Source organism: Lissotriton helveticus, chromosome 3_1 (assembly GCF_964261635.1).
Source record: "Lissotriton helveticus chromosome 3_1, aLisHel1.1, whole genome shotgun sequence".
Lineage (NCBI taxonomy): Eukaryota > Metazoa > Chordata > Amphibia > Caudata > Salamandridae > Lissotriton > Lissotriton helveticus.
Window position 1 is genome coordinate 1,075,528,149 of NC_136061.1, and position 16,833 is coordinate 1,075,544,981.

General features: G+C 41.3%; 1 protein-coding gene across 5 annotated transcripts in view; it reads left to right on the forward strand.

Annotated features, from left to right (window-relative positions):
* COBLL1 (cordon-bleu WH2 repeat protein like 1) overlaps nucleotides 1-16,833 on the forward strand; it is a 771,108-nt gene that overhangs the window by 591,951 nt on the left and 162,324 nt on the right. For all 5 annotated transcript variants that reach the window (XM_078681636.1, XM_078681638.1, XM_078681637.1 and 2 more), the window contains 4 exons: nucleotides 186-286; nucleotides 3,356-3,595; nucleotides 7,690-7,852; nucleotides 9,465-9,524. In XM_078681636.1, coding sequence (XP_078537762.1) covers nucleotides 186-286; nucleotides 3,356-3,595; nucleotides 7,690-7,852; nucleotides 9,465-9,524 — 564 coding nt within the window. The remainder of the gene's footprint in view (nucleotides 1-185; nucleotides 287-3,355; nucleotides 3,596-7,689; nucleotides 7,853-9,464; nucleotides 9,525-16,833) is intronic.

Consider the following 16,833-nt stretch of genomic DNA (forward strand, 5'->3'; position numbering starts at 1 on the left):
CTACTGTGTATTTATATGTTCATATATCTAAACATGTGTTTTGAATTGTAACGTTTTCCACTCCGCAGTTTGTTGAAACTATAACATTATCTTAAATTAATTACTTGAAGTGAATGTACAAGTTGATAACAACAAAACAACTTATTAATGTGCAATAATTTTAAGCGGTTGTTTTCATGCTTCAGAGTCCTTTCAGATCCCTCAAAATCTAGACATGGAGAAGCAGAAAGAAGATGGCAAAGGATTCTTCCGCTTTTTACGGAGAAGTAAAAAGAAGAGTGAACCGGTAAAAACTTTTAATCCTAAAGTGATCTTGACTTTAAGTATAGCTACAGCTAACAAAGGCTTTCAGTGTACAAAATCTACTACGGGAAAACTGGAGTACTTTCAGAATTTTCTCTTATTTATGTTTCATTTAGTTCAAGAAAGAGTTGGCAGATAAAGGTTGCACAGCTCGTCTCTTTACATTACCTATTGTGGCACATCGAATTCAGCCTGTTATTCTGTCTGGAAGGTAATAAAATCTCTCTGCCAAAAAACAGTAATGGTGTCTAGAATTTTCTCAGGGGAACTTTACCGCCCCATTCTGACTATTTCAGAAAGAATAACATGCAAATCAGGATTCATGACCTGTTAAATCTGCACGCTTTCCCTGTTATCAACATGTAAAATGAAGTAGGAAGGTAATACACCTTCGGGTCTCTCAATATTCCCAAGCTACACCTATTTGAAGTTGACCTCTCGGGTCCCTGCCTTCAGTCCCCTAATTGGGATACTATTAACTATAAATGAATATTAATTATTTTGCTGAGTTCAACCTCCATACCTGAATGCTTTTGATACTGGAACTTTTATATTTAAACATTACTTGGTTAAAATATTTTTTCGTTACAAAATTTTTATTTTTAGCATAAAGGTTAAATCCTAAAAGGTAGCTTCACTTTTCCGGCGTTGCCCTGTGCAATGGGATATGTCTTTTGTCAAGGACTCTCTGGAGTAAGTTAACATCTATGACAAAGATATACAGCCATCCTATTTAATAAATAATTTTACTTTTAAACAGTTCCCTATTCTGTATACAGTATTCAGATGTGATTACTTCCATATACCTTCTACCTGTCTTCCAAACGCTTTGACATGTGACATCTCTTCAGCCTGTTACTACTTTGCCATTAACGCTCCTTTTCTCTTCTGCTCCATATATGGATCTGAGAGCCCTCCTAGCTACCCCAAAACTATTTTGTTAGTCTTCTGTGTAGTCCTATGCAGAGTCTATAATGATATTGATACCAACCCACTTCCATACTCTATGATTTCTTGCACATGCTCTCATAAAAAACATGGCATATCCATACACTCATTCTAAACTTAAGGAGATCTTGAGTCCACTTGCTCCGTTCACTAACTTTCTCATCGTAGCAGATTTCTCTGATCACATGTAAACTGTGATTACTGTTAATGTTTCTGACACCTGATCCTTTAGTGGACCAGTCTGGTATTTAACCTGTTTGAAATATCTTGCTAGAGATGATTGCTCATTAATCAACCTTATGTGTTAAGTAATATGTGATTTAATTGGTCATTTATTTGTTCACTGTGTAAAAAAAGACTGTAGGAGCATTCAACCCAATATAAATGCACGTCTCCGTAAATCATGCAAATTGTTTCACTTTGAACTACTATCTGATTTGTTTACTTATTCATAATTAATTAGTTATTGCTGTGCACGCAGTGTAAGGAATAATGTGTCTCCCGCTTCTGTTTGTAAAAGAGCCTGCTTTTCTTTCTTCATTTTTTGACTTCCTAATTACACAAATATTTTGGACACCTCAAAGTGTGACACTTTTTGAATTTTAGTAGGTAGTATCTGTTCCTCCCATAATACGTCATTCAGTGTTATGTACACTTAGAATAGTTCCCAATGTTACATTATAATTTTTTTAATCACTTTAGTTGCTTAGAGATCTAAACTTAAGATTGCTTTTTTGCTGGCCTTTATTACAGAACAATTCTACCCAAACAATTTTTATTTAATGTTTTTGCCAGTATTTCTTGATGCTACCCTCATTCTTGAAATTTCTACATAATCACTTTTCCTTGTTTCACGAATGCTCTAGGTTCAGATATGATTCTCTTAGCCTCCATAAGCTGTAATTTATATTGATGCCTTTTTAACGTGTTCCTATGAAAGCTGTTGCATAGAGGACTATTATTCCTGCCTTTCGGTTTCTAGAGCAATTGTGTATGAATCTCAACTATCCTTCTCTCGATCATCATGTCTAAAGAATATATTCTTGTTTCATCTGTGGTATGTGTACATTTAATTTAAGCATGGATGTGATTCAGTGCATCTCTTTTGCTCATTAATTCAATCTTGGAACACCACCTATATGAGGACTATATGTTCTAAACACTTGATCAATGTCATTAAACTCTTCTTCAGTATTTCTCGTCTTAATACATGTTCCATTTCAGACTTGTACATAAAGGTTTTTGCATATGCTATTGCTTCATTGGAGCCCATTAATGTTCTTGCACTTTGCAAATATTATGCATTACCCCATTCAAAGTATTTGTTATGTCAGAGGGTAATTGTGCAAGGTTTGGACCACCCGTAGTAACAAGAGTGGATAAATAAGAATAAAAGACAAATCTGATAATATCACATAGCTGTAGTATACCGAACATCTATAAAAATGTGCATGCTTAACCATACAGACCGATTCTTTTAGGCACAGATTCCATAGTGCAACCTTTAAGCAAATACTTTGATGACATACTCAAATATTAATGAAAAGATTTATACATAGGTAGCACCTCAGATTTCCTGAATAAATTGATAAATACCAAATTTCAACCAAAACAACAAACATATTCTATAAATTGAACATTAGATTGCTATGTTAATCTATCTACCATGTATATGGTATTATAAACCTCAGAATATATGATTTTAAAGAACAAAATATCATTACATCCAAGATTTTGTTGTATCACAAAGCTGTTCCAGTCTCCTCCCTGAAATCCTAGATCGATGTTGCCAGTCATTGTTACTTCTCCCGTACCCTTTAAATCACTTATATACAACATTTTTGGTTGCAATGTTGATGTAATAAATCCGCACAGAAAACAGATTTAAGCATGCTAGTAAATGTTTTTGAAACATCATTCCAGATACAAGAAAAATGTTAAATCAGTATATAAAACTTGCTAATCCATGTATGCAACTTTTTCTGATCTGTCATTTTTGATCTATCACTTAAATTATCTGCCTTGAATTTTTTCATATCATTAAATTAATATTTTGAAAACGGGACAATGATATTTATTTTACTTTTTTGTGTGTCATTCTAAGGCTGCAAGTGCTCCTGCAACTCCTTTACTCACTAACCAAAGACCAGCCACTGTTACAAGACCCAGCAGGGTTTTTAAACCATATGAGTCAAACACACTGCCCTCGGAAATGCCAAAGAAGAGACGAGCACCTTTACCTCCAATGTATGCATCGCAGACGGTTCCAAAAGATTTTGTGCAAGGTCATAACCGTCCACAATCCTGTGTTGTAAAGTCTGCCAGTATTGACGGAGATCAAAAGGTCAGTATACTTGTATTTTAGTTCAGTGAACAGTACAATCAATGTAAATTAATAAGTGAATAGAGCCCATTCTATGGATATTGTCATAATTTCAAGTCTGTTGGATGAGTTCTGTCGAAGTCCATAGTAAACAAATGGTGCAGTGTGTCAAAGAAACAGCAGGCATCAGAGGCTACCAGGACCCAATTATCAAGCTATTTTATGTTCACCAGGCATTTATTTAGGTGCTCAAAAAAGCCATTGTAATCATATATTCGATATTCTATTTCACACAATCCTCATTTTTTTAAATGATAATCTTGGACTGTTCTGCTGGTAGATTATCCACTAGTGTTGAATGAAAGACACGGAGCGTTTTGCAGTCAACCACCATACACTAGTATGTTTTGTGTGTTGCTAGTGTTCACATGTGTCTTACAGGTAGCATCCCACCCAGGAAAGACTCGTACATTTCCCTGTATGAATAGAAAAAGTATTTTTCACAGTTTGGGATGGGAAAGGAACTCTCCAGTATTTGAATTTGAATGGAAATCTGGTTTCTTCATGGGACAATGTTTTGTGGAAAAGCACAGATCTGCATGAGTAAAGTTTGTGAATTGCACTACTCCAGGGAATCTATAGCTATCATGCTATGAGTGTAATATCCACGGGGAAATGGTGGCAATTGTATATGCTAAGATAGATGAAGTCAAACCTGCTGATGCACCTGTGGAAAAGACTGTATGTTGCGTTTTCATGAAATGTTTTTGTCGGATAAATACGCCATTTGCATTATGAGTAATCTCATTGTATTTGAGTGTCTGTGTATTTTCCTTTTACTGAACTATGCTGTATTTATAACTTATTTATAGAGGCTCAGAAATCGTATTGTGTATTAAAGCATTCTCATCTTTGTACCTGTGGGAGAGAAGGCATACTTATGAATCCCAAACTCCTTTCAAGAATGTTGAAGTTTCATTATGGGCAGGCATTGAGCCCACCTCTACATAAAATATGAATTGCATGTAAAGAGCCTGCTGGATTTTTTTCGTTTTGGTATAATTTTAGTTCAAATGATTTTTAAGAAGCATTTTTGGAAAATAAACAAGATATAATACTTGAATGTCTGTAAATTGGTGACGTTGTACAACCATAACAGAGTCCTAGGAAATGACCAATGCCCGCACTTACAATTTAGGGAGGCGACTACAGACAGCAAATTATAATACAAAACAATATAAATCAGTACAAATCAATATAGAAACTAGTTTCAGTTTCAAAATGCTTTATTCGGTATATATACATAACCATATAGCAGACATAAAGCATATTGTGAATACAATTTTTGTACTTAAGACCTTGCAATATCCATACAATAAGCGTAGACCACAGTCTGAGGGCAATTTTCAATAAATGTCTGATATATGGGCATTCGGAAGACAATACAGTAAATATGTCCATATGCTTCAGTACATTTTAAGTGCAAAACATGCCTAATAAAATGCAATTTTCTTTACAACGTATGTGCAAAACTCGCAGAAGTAAAGTGACGTGTGCTAATAACCACAATCACAGTGGCGCTTCTGCCCTTGCGAGGTCTGGAATAGAGGCTCAACTCTCCTCTTGAGGGTAACAAGTGTTAATTCCTAAGTACTTAATGTTCAAATAATAATTGATTCCCTGGCAGTCATACTTCTTAAAATGTATGTAGCTACATAAAAACATATATCAGAACTTCCCAGAGTAAACATTATCTGTATCGCAGTCTTAGTAGATGGTAACTTGTAATTTAAAAAGATGGGTTTTAAATAAAATTTCCTTAAAAAGAAGTAACATTTACAAAACAACATAAAATGGTACCAGCTTTCTTTAGAAACACCATCACAATGGCATGGAGAGGTACTATTCCGTTTAGTGTAAGGGAATGCCAAAAGATGGTGAACAGTACCTAATCTTAGACGTGTTAATACGGAACGATGGGAGTTTCTTGTAACTTCTGTTAAATAGGGCTTATAACCTTCGTTTACATTATGCGCACGGTAAAAGGTCAAGTTACATTGTTTCTCGCATTCAACAGCCCTGGCATTCCTTGGGTATTCTAAAAAGGATTCCTTAAGCTCTCTTTTCAATATAGATACTACTTGATCCATATCCAAAAAAGGGTCAAGGTCAAAAAGTAACTTGTACCAATGTTGGATATGTCTGAGTCATGGGATGCGTGAGTAATAATCTAGCTTTAGACAGTCATTGATTATATTCTGTGTAAAAAAAAAATCGGTTTTAGACCAGACAGACCACCATAGTGCCAATGGACGCAAAGCCGCTAAGTCCTTAATATAATTTAGTCCCACTTCCCTGTGAATTATCTCAGTGGAAGCTGATGCTGGGACGCACAGCAAGCGTTTCAGGAATGAACCCGTACTGTACGGGCGATAGGATGGTGTTTTCCTCTGCCCATATTTCTAGTCTGTTTAGGAGGATTCTACTCAAGACTTTAACCGACGAATCCAGAAGGGAGATATGACGATAATTGCGTGCCTCTGACCTAGAGCCTTTTTTAAAAAGGGGAACAATTATAGATTGGCCCCAGGTCAATGGAAGGTTGCCTTCAATAGCAGCATTGAAAAACCGTGTTAGAATTGGTGCTCATAAATTCATAGAAACTAATGAAGAAGTAAATTAATACAAAGCAAACAATGTAATTTGGAAGATAAACATATTTCCTATTTTTATAAATTGGTTTTGGATTTTTATTGTTTGTTGTGTCTTAATTATTTGCTGGATTGGTAGTTTTAAAAGCTTTACCTGTCTCTACAGTTAACCCTGCCTGCTTCCAGCCAAACAGCCAAGTGTTGAGCAAGGGAATAATTGTCTGAGACCTATTCTGATCCTTTCACTGTGTTAGTGGCCTTATTGCCAGTGGTAGATAGACATTTACCACTACCAATGACCCATTATCGTTTGTCACCCTTCAGCTCTCAAATATTTTGCATAACAATCTGCGACGAGACAGCTCATCTCTAGGTCAACCATCCAAATAGTTGCACAAATACTGCTCATCAGCAAACCTGACTAGTGTACCGCCATGCTCGATGATTGTAGCAGTACTTCCTTCAATAAACTCTGTCTCATGACAGTTTTTCAGTTTCCCAGTGCAGCAACACATGAAACAGTTCTGATGAAACCAGAACATCTCTTTGAACTGTGATTGATTTTCTGCCGGAAGACATTTTACTATGGAACGCTCCCACCAAATCTACCCCTACCCATGAATGATAATGCAGGGTATTCGAGATGTGCTCCCTTTCCTTCAGACAATGAAAGCGTGGTTAGTCAACCATGTCTTTGATTAATTCTTCTCTTTGTCTGTTGAGCTGTAACCAGGGACATCTTAAAGCTGAAATTAAAATAAGTACATTTCTTTCATGGTTTGTTTTTACGTTCTGTTCAGTGATGTTTTTTGTGAATGGGTAGAGAATGTTATAAAGCCCACATTCTGGGCAAGATTCACAAAGATTTTTCTATGAGTTAGAGAGATTGTCTTCTGAATTCCACGAGTAAAACATACTTAGTAATGGAAGGAAGCTTTGTGAAGTAGGTTGTCGATGTGTAACAATAGAACTGTACATTATTAACTTTAACAATGCATTACCAAATCCTACCCTGCATATATTCCAATGTTGTCATTAATTACCCATTAAAGTGTAAAGCATACAAAGGAGTTGTTGCTTGTAATGATACCATTAGTATTGGTACAGACTGGGATCGGAGATGAGATCAGGTACCTCCTGCAAGCTCATAAAACCTTTTCAGGCAAGGTCACCTCAGTTGGCAAGATGCGGTGAGATTTAGATGAAAGTGCAAATGCTGCTTATTTATTAAATTTTGAAGTCTGCTCAAGTTACAAGGAGTATTTATCTTCTTTTCAAACTTTGTTGTACTTTAACGGTTTATTTTTCGCTGATTAGCACAAACTTTAAAATGTCTCTTTTCTGTCAGTCCATAGTTTTTATATTCTGTGAACATTGTCATGTACTTGATAAGCGGATTTTATGAATGCAACAAACTTTATTACCATGTTCACAGACCATATGCATTTGATTGACTTTATGTAGGACTTATCAGGAAAAGGAGTAGTGAGAACTGGTTCGCTGCAGCTGAGTGGCTCCTCATCAAATGAATCAACTTTGCGAAGAGCTAAACGCAAAGCTCCTCCTCCTCCCTCCCCAACAGCTCAACCACCACAGGATCAAACTGATGAAAACAGCAATGATGCTGGTAATCTGAATCTTGCACAATATTTATGACAAGTATAATTTTTCAGAGTCGGAAACATAAGGCCACTGATTAATATTCATGAAACAAAAACAGAAGTAGTTTGAAAACGACATTACACACATGCACAATTGATACAGGTTTGTTTTTGGTTGTAAACATAATTGATGTCAGCCGCCTCCCTGCGTGGTGCCGGAACCGGCATTGCTCCTGCCCAGAAGGAGCAGATATTTATGCTGTTCCCTCAGTGCACGAGCAATCTGTTGCTCTGTTTACCTGCTCACAGCACGACAGGTAGGGAAACAACACCTGGTGGGAGTATTTTTAATGGGAGAAGGCATAGGGCCCGACTAAGAGTTTGACTGTCCCGGAGCGGGTCGCCACGCCACCGCCCCACTTCAGGATGGCCAAACCAGTTCTTTGGCATTCCCACGGCTGTGCCTATGAAATAGGCACCACAATGGGAACGTCAAAGGCAGTACCTGCACAGCATGGACCGGTGCAGTCCATGCCGTGCAGGTACTGAGGTGCATGCACACAGGGGAGCACAACATGTGCCCCCCTGCATGCATCCCATGGCTCAGAGGCAACAGGGGGCCCTGTAGGGGTTTTAATGGAGGAGGAACCACTGTGAAAACCGTGGCAGAGAGGAAACTCATAATATGCTTGGTGGGACTGCAGCGGTCCCGCCAAGCATATTGCGGCCTCAAGACCGCTGCACCACCACGAGAGATCTCTGATCCCTGGCGATTGCGGCAGTGCAATGGCGGTCCAGCCACCCAACTTGTAATGGGACGGTCGGTCTGTCAATGCCCAGTGGCTGGACCGCCACCGCTGCACCCCACAACTCTGGCGGTACTTGGACTGCCTGATTTGTAATCAGGCTCTTAGTGTTTGCTCCCTTTTGGCGTAAGATTTGAAAATGCTCCTGCCAGACGAGAGCACATGTTTTCCTTCCCAATCCAGAGTGGGTAGGGAAACCAGTGTGTGCCGAGGGTGGTCTCCCGAGGATACCGCAAGTGACCCGGCCCCCAGAGATGGGGTACCCGAGGCCATTAAAGGCTCAGGGAGGGGGGAGCATGCACCCCTTCCCCATAAAAAATACTTTGGTCCCCAGGGGATTAAGTCCCTGAGGCTGACTTCGTCTCGGGGGGCCCCACGCAGTTCAGTTCATGGAATGGTTTGTTGTTTTTCCAGCTAGATTGGTGTTATTTTCATGCACAATATAATTAAATGTTCCCCTTTTTTCAAGGTAATTCGAAATATTTTACATAATGAGATCAAACGCAGCACAACTCCTTCGGGAAAAGGACAGATGTTTCTCTTACTTATTCTGCAGCATGAAACGCTTGCTGCCCAGGATAATGTGTCTTAATATTTGGGATGATATTATTTAGGCTGTGGGCAACGTTGATGCAACATCATCTTTACTGTTTATGGTGCCGAGCACCTACATGTCCAACAGAGTAACTTCCTCTTTGTAGAGCTCACATAAAGTTATTGATGGAATTAGTACAGCGGTAGCTAGTATGATATTTATTTATGAATCTACACAGTATTTTACACATTTGGAACAACTGTACTGAATTCCGTTCCTATATATTTTTTTAAACAGAAGCCTCTCCGAGAAAGAGTCCTGCTGAAGACAAACAATCGGAAGTGACATCTGTAGCGGGTGACTAATATTCCTAATAATTCTAAAATAAAAATGTTTTTTTATGCCTCCTGGTTTCCTTTCATGCCATAAAGCAATCTGCATTTCTGTTGTATTTCAATGCCTATAGTAACTATAGCTAGTACTCTTTTTTAAAATATTTCTTTACTGTTACTCAGTCATGACAACAATTATATAGAAAAAAAACTAATTGTAAGAGTGTGTGTATATAGCAATATTTGTTTGTTGCGACTCAAGCTTGGAAACACTGGAGTGTTGAACAACGGCCAAGAGCCTATTATTTTTACTGTAGGTGTTTGATCTAGTGTGCACCTAGTTCAGAAACCAGGATGTGGTGGGAATGAAAAATTTCCTAGTAACCATGACCGAAAGTTTCAATTCTATTAAGGACGCGGAGGCGAGGATTATGCTGTAACTTCCTTCATGGAGAAGTGTGGCTCAATGGTTAGAGCGGCAGACCCTGATGCAGAGGTCTGACCCGGGACCAGGGTTCAATTCCTGCCTTGGCTGTCTTGGCGGATCTTGGGCTCATAATTCCTCTGACCTGATTTCTCGCCTCGGTGCCTACTCTAAGCATGGGTCCCACGCTGCAACTCTGGGCAATAGCTTGCTAAGTCTCCACAACGGCCCCCTACAGCGCTAGGGATGCCTGGTTGCACCCTGGGGATGCCCAGGAGTGGACATTTCATGGGGAAAAACCAGGAAGGGTTCCCTAGCGGTATGAGTACAGCGCCAGGACACTCAGGAGTATCAGTGCGCTTTACAAGTACGGCTACATTTACATTTACATTTATTCCTACAGCCAGCAGTGTTCAACTTAAACATATAACAAAAAAAATAGCACTCCCAAGATGCTCTGGGCAGTCCATAATGTCCACCAATCAGCATGCCCCGTCATCCCCGAAGGCGTGTGCTTCCTGGGTCTCCTCCTCTTTCTTGACTGTGGACAAAACCAATTAGGACTCCCAACACTCATTCTTGGCGCCATCAGATCCTGAAAGGAAGAACCAGAGGCCCATGACTCTGTTCTCCAGACCCACAATCATCCATAAGCGATAACAACAGAAGCAGGATGACCCAAGGCATGCAACTTAAACCAGTAATACATAAAGAAATACTTATACCATACGAGGCCTCGCTTGCCCATAGAAGCCAAAGGTATAAAACTCAATCCCGGGCGGGAACAGGAGTTTGGTAGAGCCCTGGGAGGGAATAATCCTCGCCTACACGTCCTTAATAGAATTGAAACTTTCCGTCATGGTTACTAGGAAATTTTTCATTCTATGACAGGACCGGAGGCAAGGATTATGCTTGTTCAAAGCTTGTCCACCACCTGCAAGGCCATATCCACGACTGGTTTAAAATAGAATCTTTTGAACATCGAGTCCGATGACCAGACTACCGCGTTCAGGATATCGCCCAACCTGGCACCAAGGGAGAAGGCCTTTGACGCTATGGCTCCTTGCACAGAATGGGCACCAAACTGCGAGACATTTATGCCCGCTTCTTGCATCACCCATCGGATCCATTTTGCAATCATTGGTGGTGTAACAGCCATGAAGAGCTTAAGCAATGAAATCAGCAATTGACGCTCGCCCGGCGGGCAAGTCTCTTCCGACATATTCTCATATTCCTTAAGGCACCTGACCACACAGAGCTTAGGAGAGTGATCAAAAGATGGATAAGAAATGATCCTAGAATCCGGCTTCGTCCTCCTGACGACATGGAAAGTCCCCCCTTGAGGGGTATACACTCTACGCGAAATGTCCAAGGCCCGCACATCCGAAACCCTGCGACAGGAAACCAGGCATAACAGCATTGCCAATTTCGCTGATAATTCCTTCCTGGATAGATATCTGTGAAGCAAGAGGGTCACATCAAGCACATTTCTAACATACAAGTGTGAGCGAGCAGACTAATAAGTCCTCTGGTTGTTTCACAATAAGTAGAGATTGTCCGATAGCAGCAGTAGTTGAACATCACAAACAAGCAAAAAAGTTCAAAATGTCATGTTCTTTATTCACAAAAATCCGTAGGAGTAGACTTGACAGAAAGACAGACGTCTTTCTGCCAAGTCTACTCCTACTCATCTTGCTTCACTTGTATTTTGCCAATCATTGATTGTCATTGAATCCCTCTTGGTAGTGGGGGATAGGGGTCTACGCAGCACTCCGTTTTCGTAACTGAAGATTCATTACCATTCCAGTACTTGTTATATCCCAAATTGTTACTAGTGAATGTGCAGTCTTTTTCTTTTGGATACACCACTACCATTTTCCCTCTCTAGCCTGGATAGATATCTATTGGCCTGCCAGGACTGAAACAGACAAAGGACTTTATTAACGTCCCACAAGGAGGAGTACCGGCGTTCCGGAGGGAGCGTCAAGCGAACACCCTTCAGCAACTTTCTAACCATCAGGTGTCCTCCCACGGGCTTACCCTGAACCGGTATATGTCCCGCGGAAATCACAGAATGATAAGAATTGATCGTCCTTAAAGCCAAGCCTTGTGGCGCCAGAGACACCAAGAAATTGAGAATGGCTACCACATCGCATTCCATGGGATCTTGGTTGTTCCGAACACACCAACTTGTCCATCGAGCCCAGGCCGATCTGTACCTCTTGTTGGTGCTGTCCGCACATGCCTCCCCCAGTAGCGTCTGAGCGTCTTGCGATAATCTACCGACTCTCCATCTATGCCTGAAATCCGCCACGCCACAAGTGCCATCCTCCCCTGCTAAAAAGGGGGTGAGGGAGGCCTTGGGGACCCCTCAAAAGAAGAGGATCTCGGGGTAGTAGGATTGGAGAATCCCAAGAATGTTCCAGAAGAACTGGAAACCACACTTGAGACTTCCAATACAGAGTGATCAAGACCACCTTCGCCCGTTGCCTGCGAACCTTAGACGTGAGTCTCATGATCATTGCGAACGGGGGAAAGGCATAGCCCGCGTCCACTGACCAATCCTGCAGGAACGCATACGTGGCTGCTGCTAGAGGGTCCTTCCAACTGTAGATCTTCGGCAGTTGGTGGTCTAGCCTGGATGCAAAGAGGTCCACCGAAAACAGACCCCATGTGTTGTTGAGACGCTGAAAAACCGCAGGCTGGAGTTCCCAGAGGCTCATATCCGTCCTGGAAAACCGGTCCGCCACCACATTGGCGACTCCCGGAAGGTACTCCGCAGACACCGAGATATCTTTTGACAAGCAAAAAGTCCACAGATCCTTGGCCAGGTCTGCCAGTGCTTTGGACTCCTCCCCCCCCCCTCAGGTGGTTGATATAACGCACCGCCAATACATTGTCCATTTTCAATAGGAGGTTGCACAAGACCTTGTCCTTGCTCCAACAACGAATGGCGAAAGAGCCCGCAATCAATTCCAGGCAGTTGATATACAACTGGCTTTCCACAGTGGACCACTTTCCTCCTGTAGACGATTCCCCGCATCGGGGCCCCAAGCCCTGTTGGCTGGCATCGGACTCTGACCAAATTGTCGTGTATTTCTATAGGTTCTGAATCGATCCCCCTATTCCTGACCCTATTCTGGTTAAACTACCTAGCTAGTTAACTAACAGTCAGCCCATGAGGCAAGAAATCCCCCATGATGCAGATACCGTTATCTGACGCAGTCACACTACGGCACAGGAAAGTGTTATCTGATTAGGTCATAACGCTTGAGATCTAATTAGACAAGCGACATTCCTCCAGCCCCTGATAAGGCATACGACGTTCTCATAACAAATCAAACCTATGACAACCTGGATAATCCGTGCGGCCATTGTTTTGATTTCACAGAGAACTTTAGTAAAGAATGTGCTAACGAGCAAGTCGTATGACATCTTTATTGACGTACCTATGTCCATCCTTACGTCAATCCCGGCACCTTTAAGGTATAAATATTGCCGACCTTGCCCTATGCAAAACACACGCGTGGTGACAAGACGGAGCAGCCATACTTGCCGAAGCCGAGAGCAGAAGCAGACCCCGCAGGCAGCAGCCCCGCCTTCCTGACGCGCTGAGAGACGCGCTGCTATCTCAAGCCGAGAGACCCAGCACCGGCGCTTCTGGGCAGCCCTCGCAGGCAGCCTGGAATATCGAGAGCAGAGAAAGAGATACCATTCCTCATTCATCCTAAATTCCAGGTACAGAACTGAATAACCCCTCCTAGAGAATTCTTTAGTTATTCACTTGGCAAAAACAAACTTAACTTAAACTGTAACTTTCTATTCCCGCCCACGCATTAGACTTAGGTCAGGTACACGGGGTAGGCGTATTTAGAAACACCAGTTGAGTACGTTTAGTCAAATGTATATGTGTATGTAAATATATTTTAATCATTTTAAAACATCATATGGCTCAGAAACCATATCAATGTTTTTACAGTATTATTTTATACTATTGCTTCTAATGTATGCACTTTACTTAACTATAAGTATTGCAATAATATCGATCCATTTCTCTTGTACGAGAAAAGAGACTGATCAATAAATAACACCTTTTATTGAACACGCCCGTCTCTTCCTTTTCTCTACATTCTGATGAGACTAAGAATGCACGTACTGACTGAGTAAAATAATTGCCTTGTGCTCACACGACTCTCGAGATTGACTCTTGATTAGGGGAGAGCAAAGTTGTCATGTTCTATGGTTGTCAGAAACTAAATCCCTTCTTGTCTAATCAGGGGAGTTAATCCTTCCTTGAACATTCGAGAAAGTTTCTAGCGAACTCTGAGCTTAGCTGGCAAACCCAAAAATTAAGTCTAGTATCGACAGTAGTAGACCTAGTTAACGTCTGGCCTAGGCCTTTACTGCTGTAGGTACTATTCCAATGCGCAGAGCCTATTGGGAAAATAGGAGCTACACTACATGGCGCCCAACGCGTTTGGAAAGGGCGATAAAACTAACGTAAGACATTTAGAGTAACTCAGTCGTGCTTTCTCACTCAGACCCCTTTTCCCAAATACTCCAAAGACGTCTGGAGTGGGTGAAAGGTTATTATATCCTCCAAAACCTCGCAGGAGGGAACTCCTATGTATGGTTCTTGGTCTAGTCAACGTTGAAGGATAAAACAGTTCCAAGATATTGTGCATCTAATCTCTGTTTCCATAAAGAAACCTGATCTGCAAATAAACATAATACCATGCTGTCAGCAAAATGGACAGCGATGAAGAACGAGAGGTTACTAGATTAGCTACTGAAATAGCAGATGCTGATGCTACCATGCAAACAGCAGACCCGGATATAATACTCATCCAGGTCGCCAAAAGGAGATCTATAACCTTAAAACTTATAGAAAATGGACTGACACCTAGAGGTGGCACAGTCATATTCGTAATCGAGGCACACGAATATCGGCAGACAGAGGTATACTATACATGGATACATTTTCCAGCAGCTAATACTGTAACAAAGTACTTCCACTATTACAAAGTAGAGGAACCTCCTAATGAGTACACTCCTTTTGAGGAGGTGGAAGTACCACTCAAATTCCAAGAGCATTTGCTCTTATTTGATGGCGCCCTAATACATAACAATCACATTACAAGGCTCGGTCTCTTAGGAAGACCAGGAGCAACGTGGCCGGTCTTAGCCGGATACACACCACATCCAGACATCGAAAGAATGCCTGCAGCAGAGCTGTTAATACAGCTGAAACAACTACTAAAAATTCACAGACAATTAGTTCAGTATGTAATGCGGACTTCAACAATTCAGCCAGCGATTAAACTTCCACAGCTGACCCCTCACCAGGGGAACACAAATAAAATTACACCACAGAACATCCAATCCTGCCTAGGTAAAGTCCCAGCAAAACGGGAACAAATACCATTCTGGTTGGCACAGAAAATTACCCAAATAGAGGCGGTGTTTCCTGACACCACCCCATTAGAAAAACACAGGATTCTGACTATATGTCTCCCAATGGGAATCGCACCACACATTGAGGACTGTGACACTTGGGGTACAGTCTTTGCTTCCATCTACACAAAAACGCACGGTGTTCCATCCATTTCGGTAATACCAGATGTGCTAAAACAAATTCAAGATGAATACGGTCCAGAACCTGCTTTAACTCTTGGTATGAAATTACTAAAAGACTTCAAGCAGGTCTCGGCTATATTACTAGCCAACATAAAGGGTGAAGCAGCAAACGTGGCGATCCGCCAGAGGTTAAAAGAGACAGATATAGCAGACCAACCAGCTGAAATTGCCAGAATCATAGAAAAATCCTATGAAGAACTAGGCAGAGATAGTCTAGGTGGAATACCAGTAAAACCGCAACTGACTACAAGTCCAGAAAAAATGTTTTTTAATAATAATAATAATTCACCAAAAAAGAACTGGGATGGGAACAAACAATCCAATCCTAAAGAAAAGAAATCTCCAAACCCGAGACAAAGGTCACCCCAGAGTGAACCCTCTGGGAATAGATATAACCTTAGAAATAGGGATAATATTAAAAAACCTGATAGATATCAAGACATTGATACACGTCCCTCTCAATCTTTTCAGAATTCCTCGCAGAAATCGGAAAGAAGAGGACGATCAGAAGAGCACGCCAAGTCCAAAGACAAGGAACCTGCTCAACTGAAAAAGAAATCACAATTTCCAAAAAAGAAGGTAGCCAGTATCAAGGTAGTTAACAATGCCGAGAATACTGAGGACACAACTGAAAAACGGAGAGTGGGCTCAGACAATGCTAGACAGCGCAGCAGAGGTGAGCATAGCTCACAAAGTCCTTATGAATCATCTGGAGACAGTGGACACGAATGAATACCTTCAAGTGGAAACTGCAGATACCAGAGTTAGCAAGCCCCACAAAATATATGAGATAACATTACGTATAGAGGGAGATAAGACTAGGAAAATTAGGGGACTATTTTGGGATAACCTCTCCAAAGGCTATGACATCCTTCTAGCTGAAAAAGACTGGCCACCAGAGTTTGTCAGGGAGTGCCCTCATGGCGAAGAAGTAATTATGCCTGCCTTCTCGAATCAAATACCGATTCATAAAAAATACACACTTGCTAGAAAGTGGGCAGTGGCTAAGCATGAGCGCAAAATCCGCTCCGATCGCGGATTTTGCGGATTTTCGGCAAATCCGCGATCCGCGAACTCTCGCGGATTTGCCGAAAATCCGCGATCGGAGCGGATTTTGCGGTCAAAAGTTCAAGCGCGCCTAATTAACGATGGCGCCGGCAAGCTGCCAGCGCCCATCCTGCAATAGTTACTTAATTAGCTTCAACAGGAAGCTCTAACAGATAAGATACAGCAGGGGCTCGAGCGCCTGCTGTATTTTAGCAGTTGGAGCTTC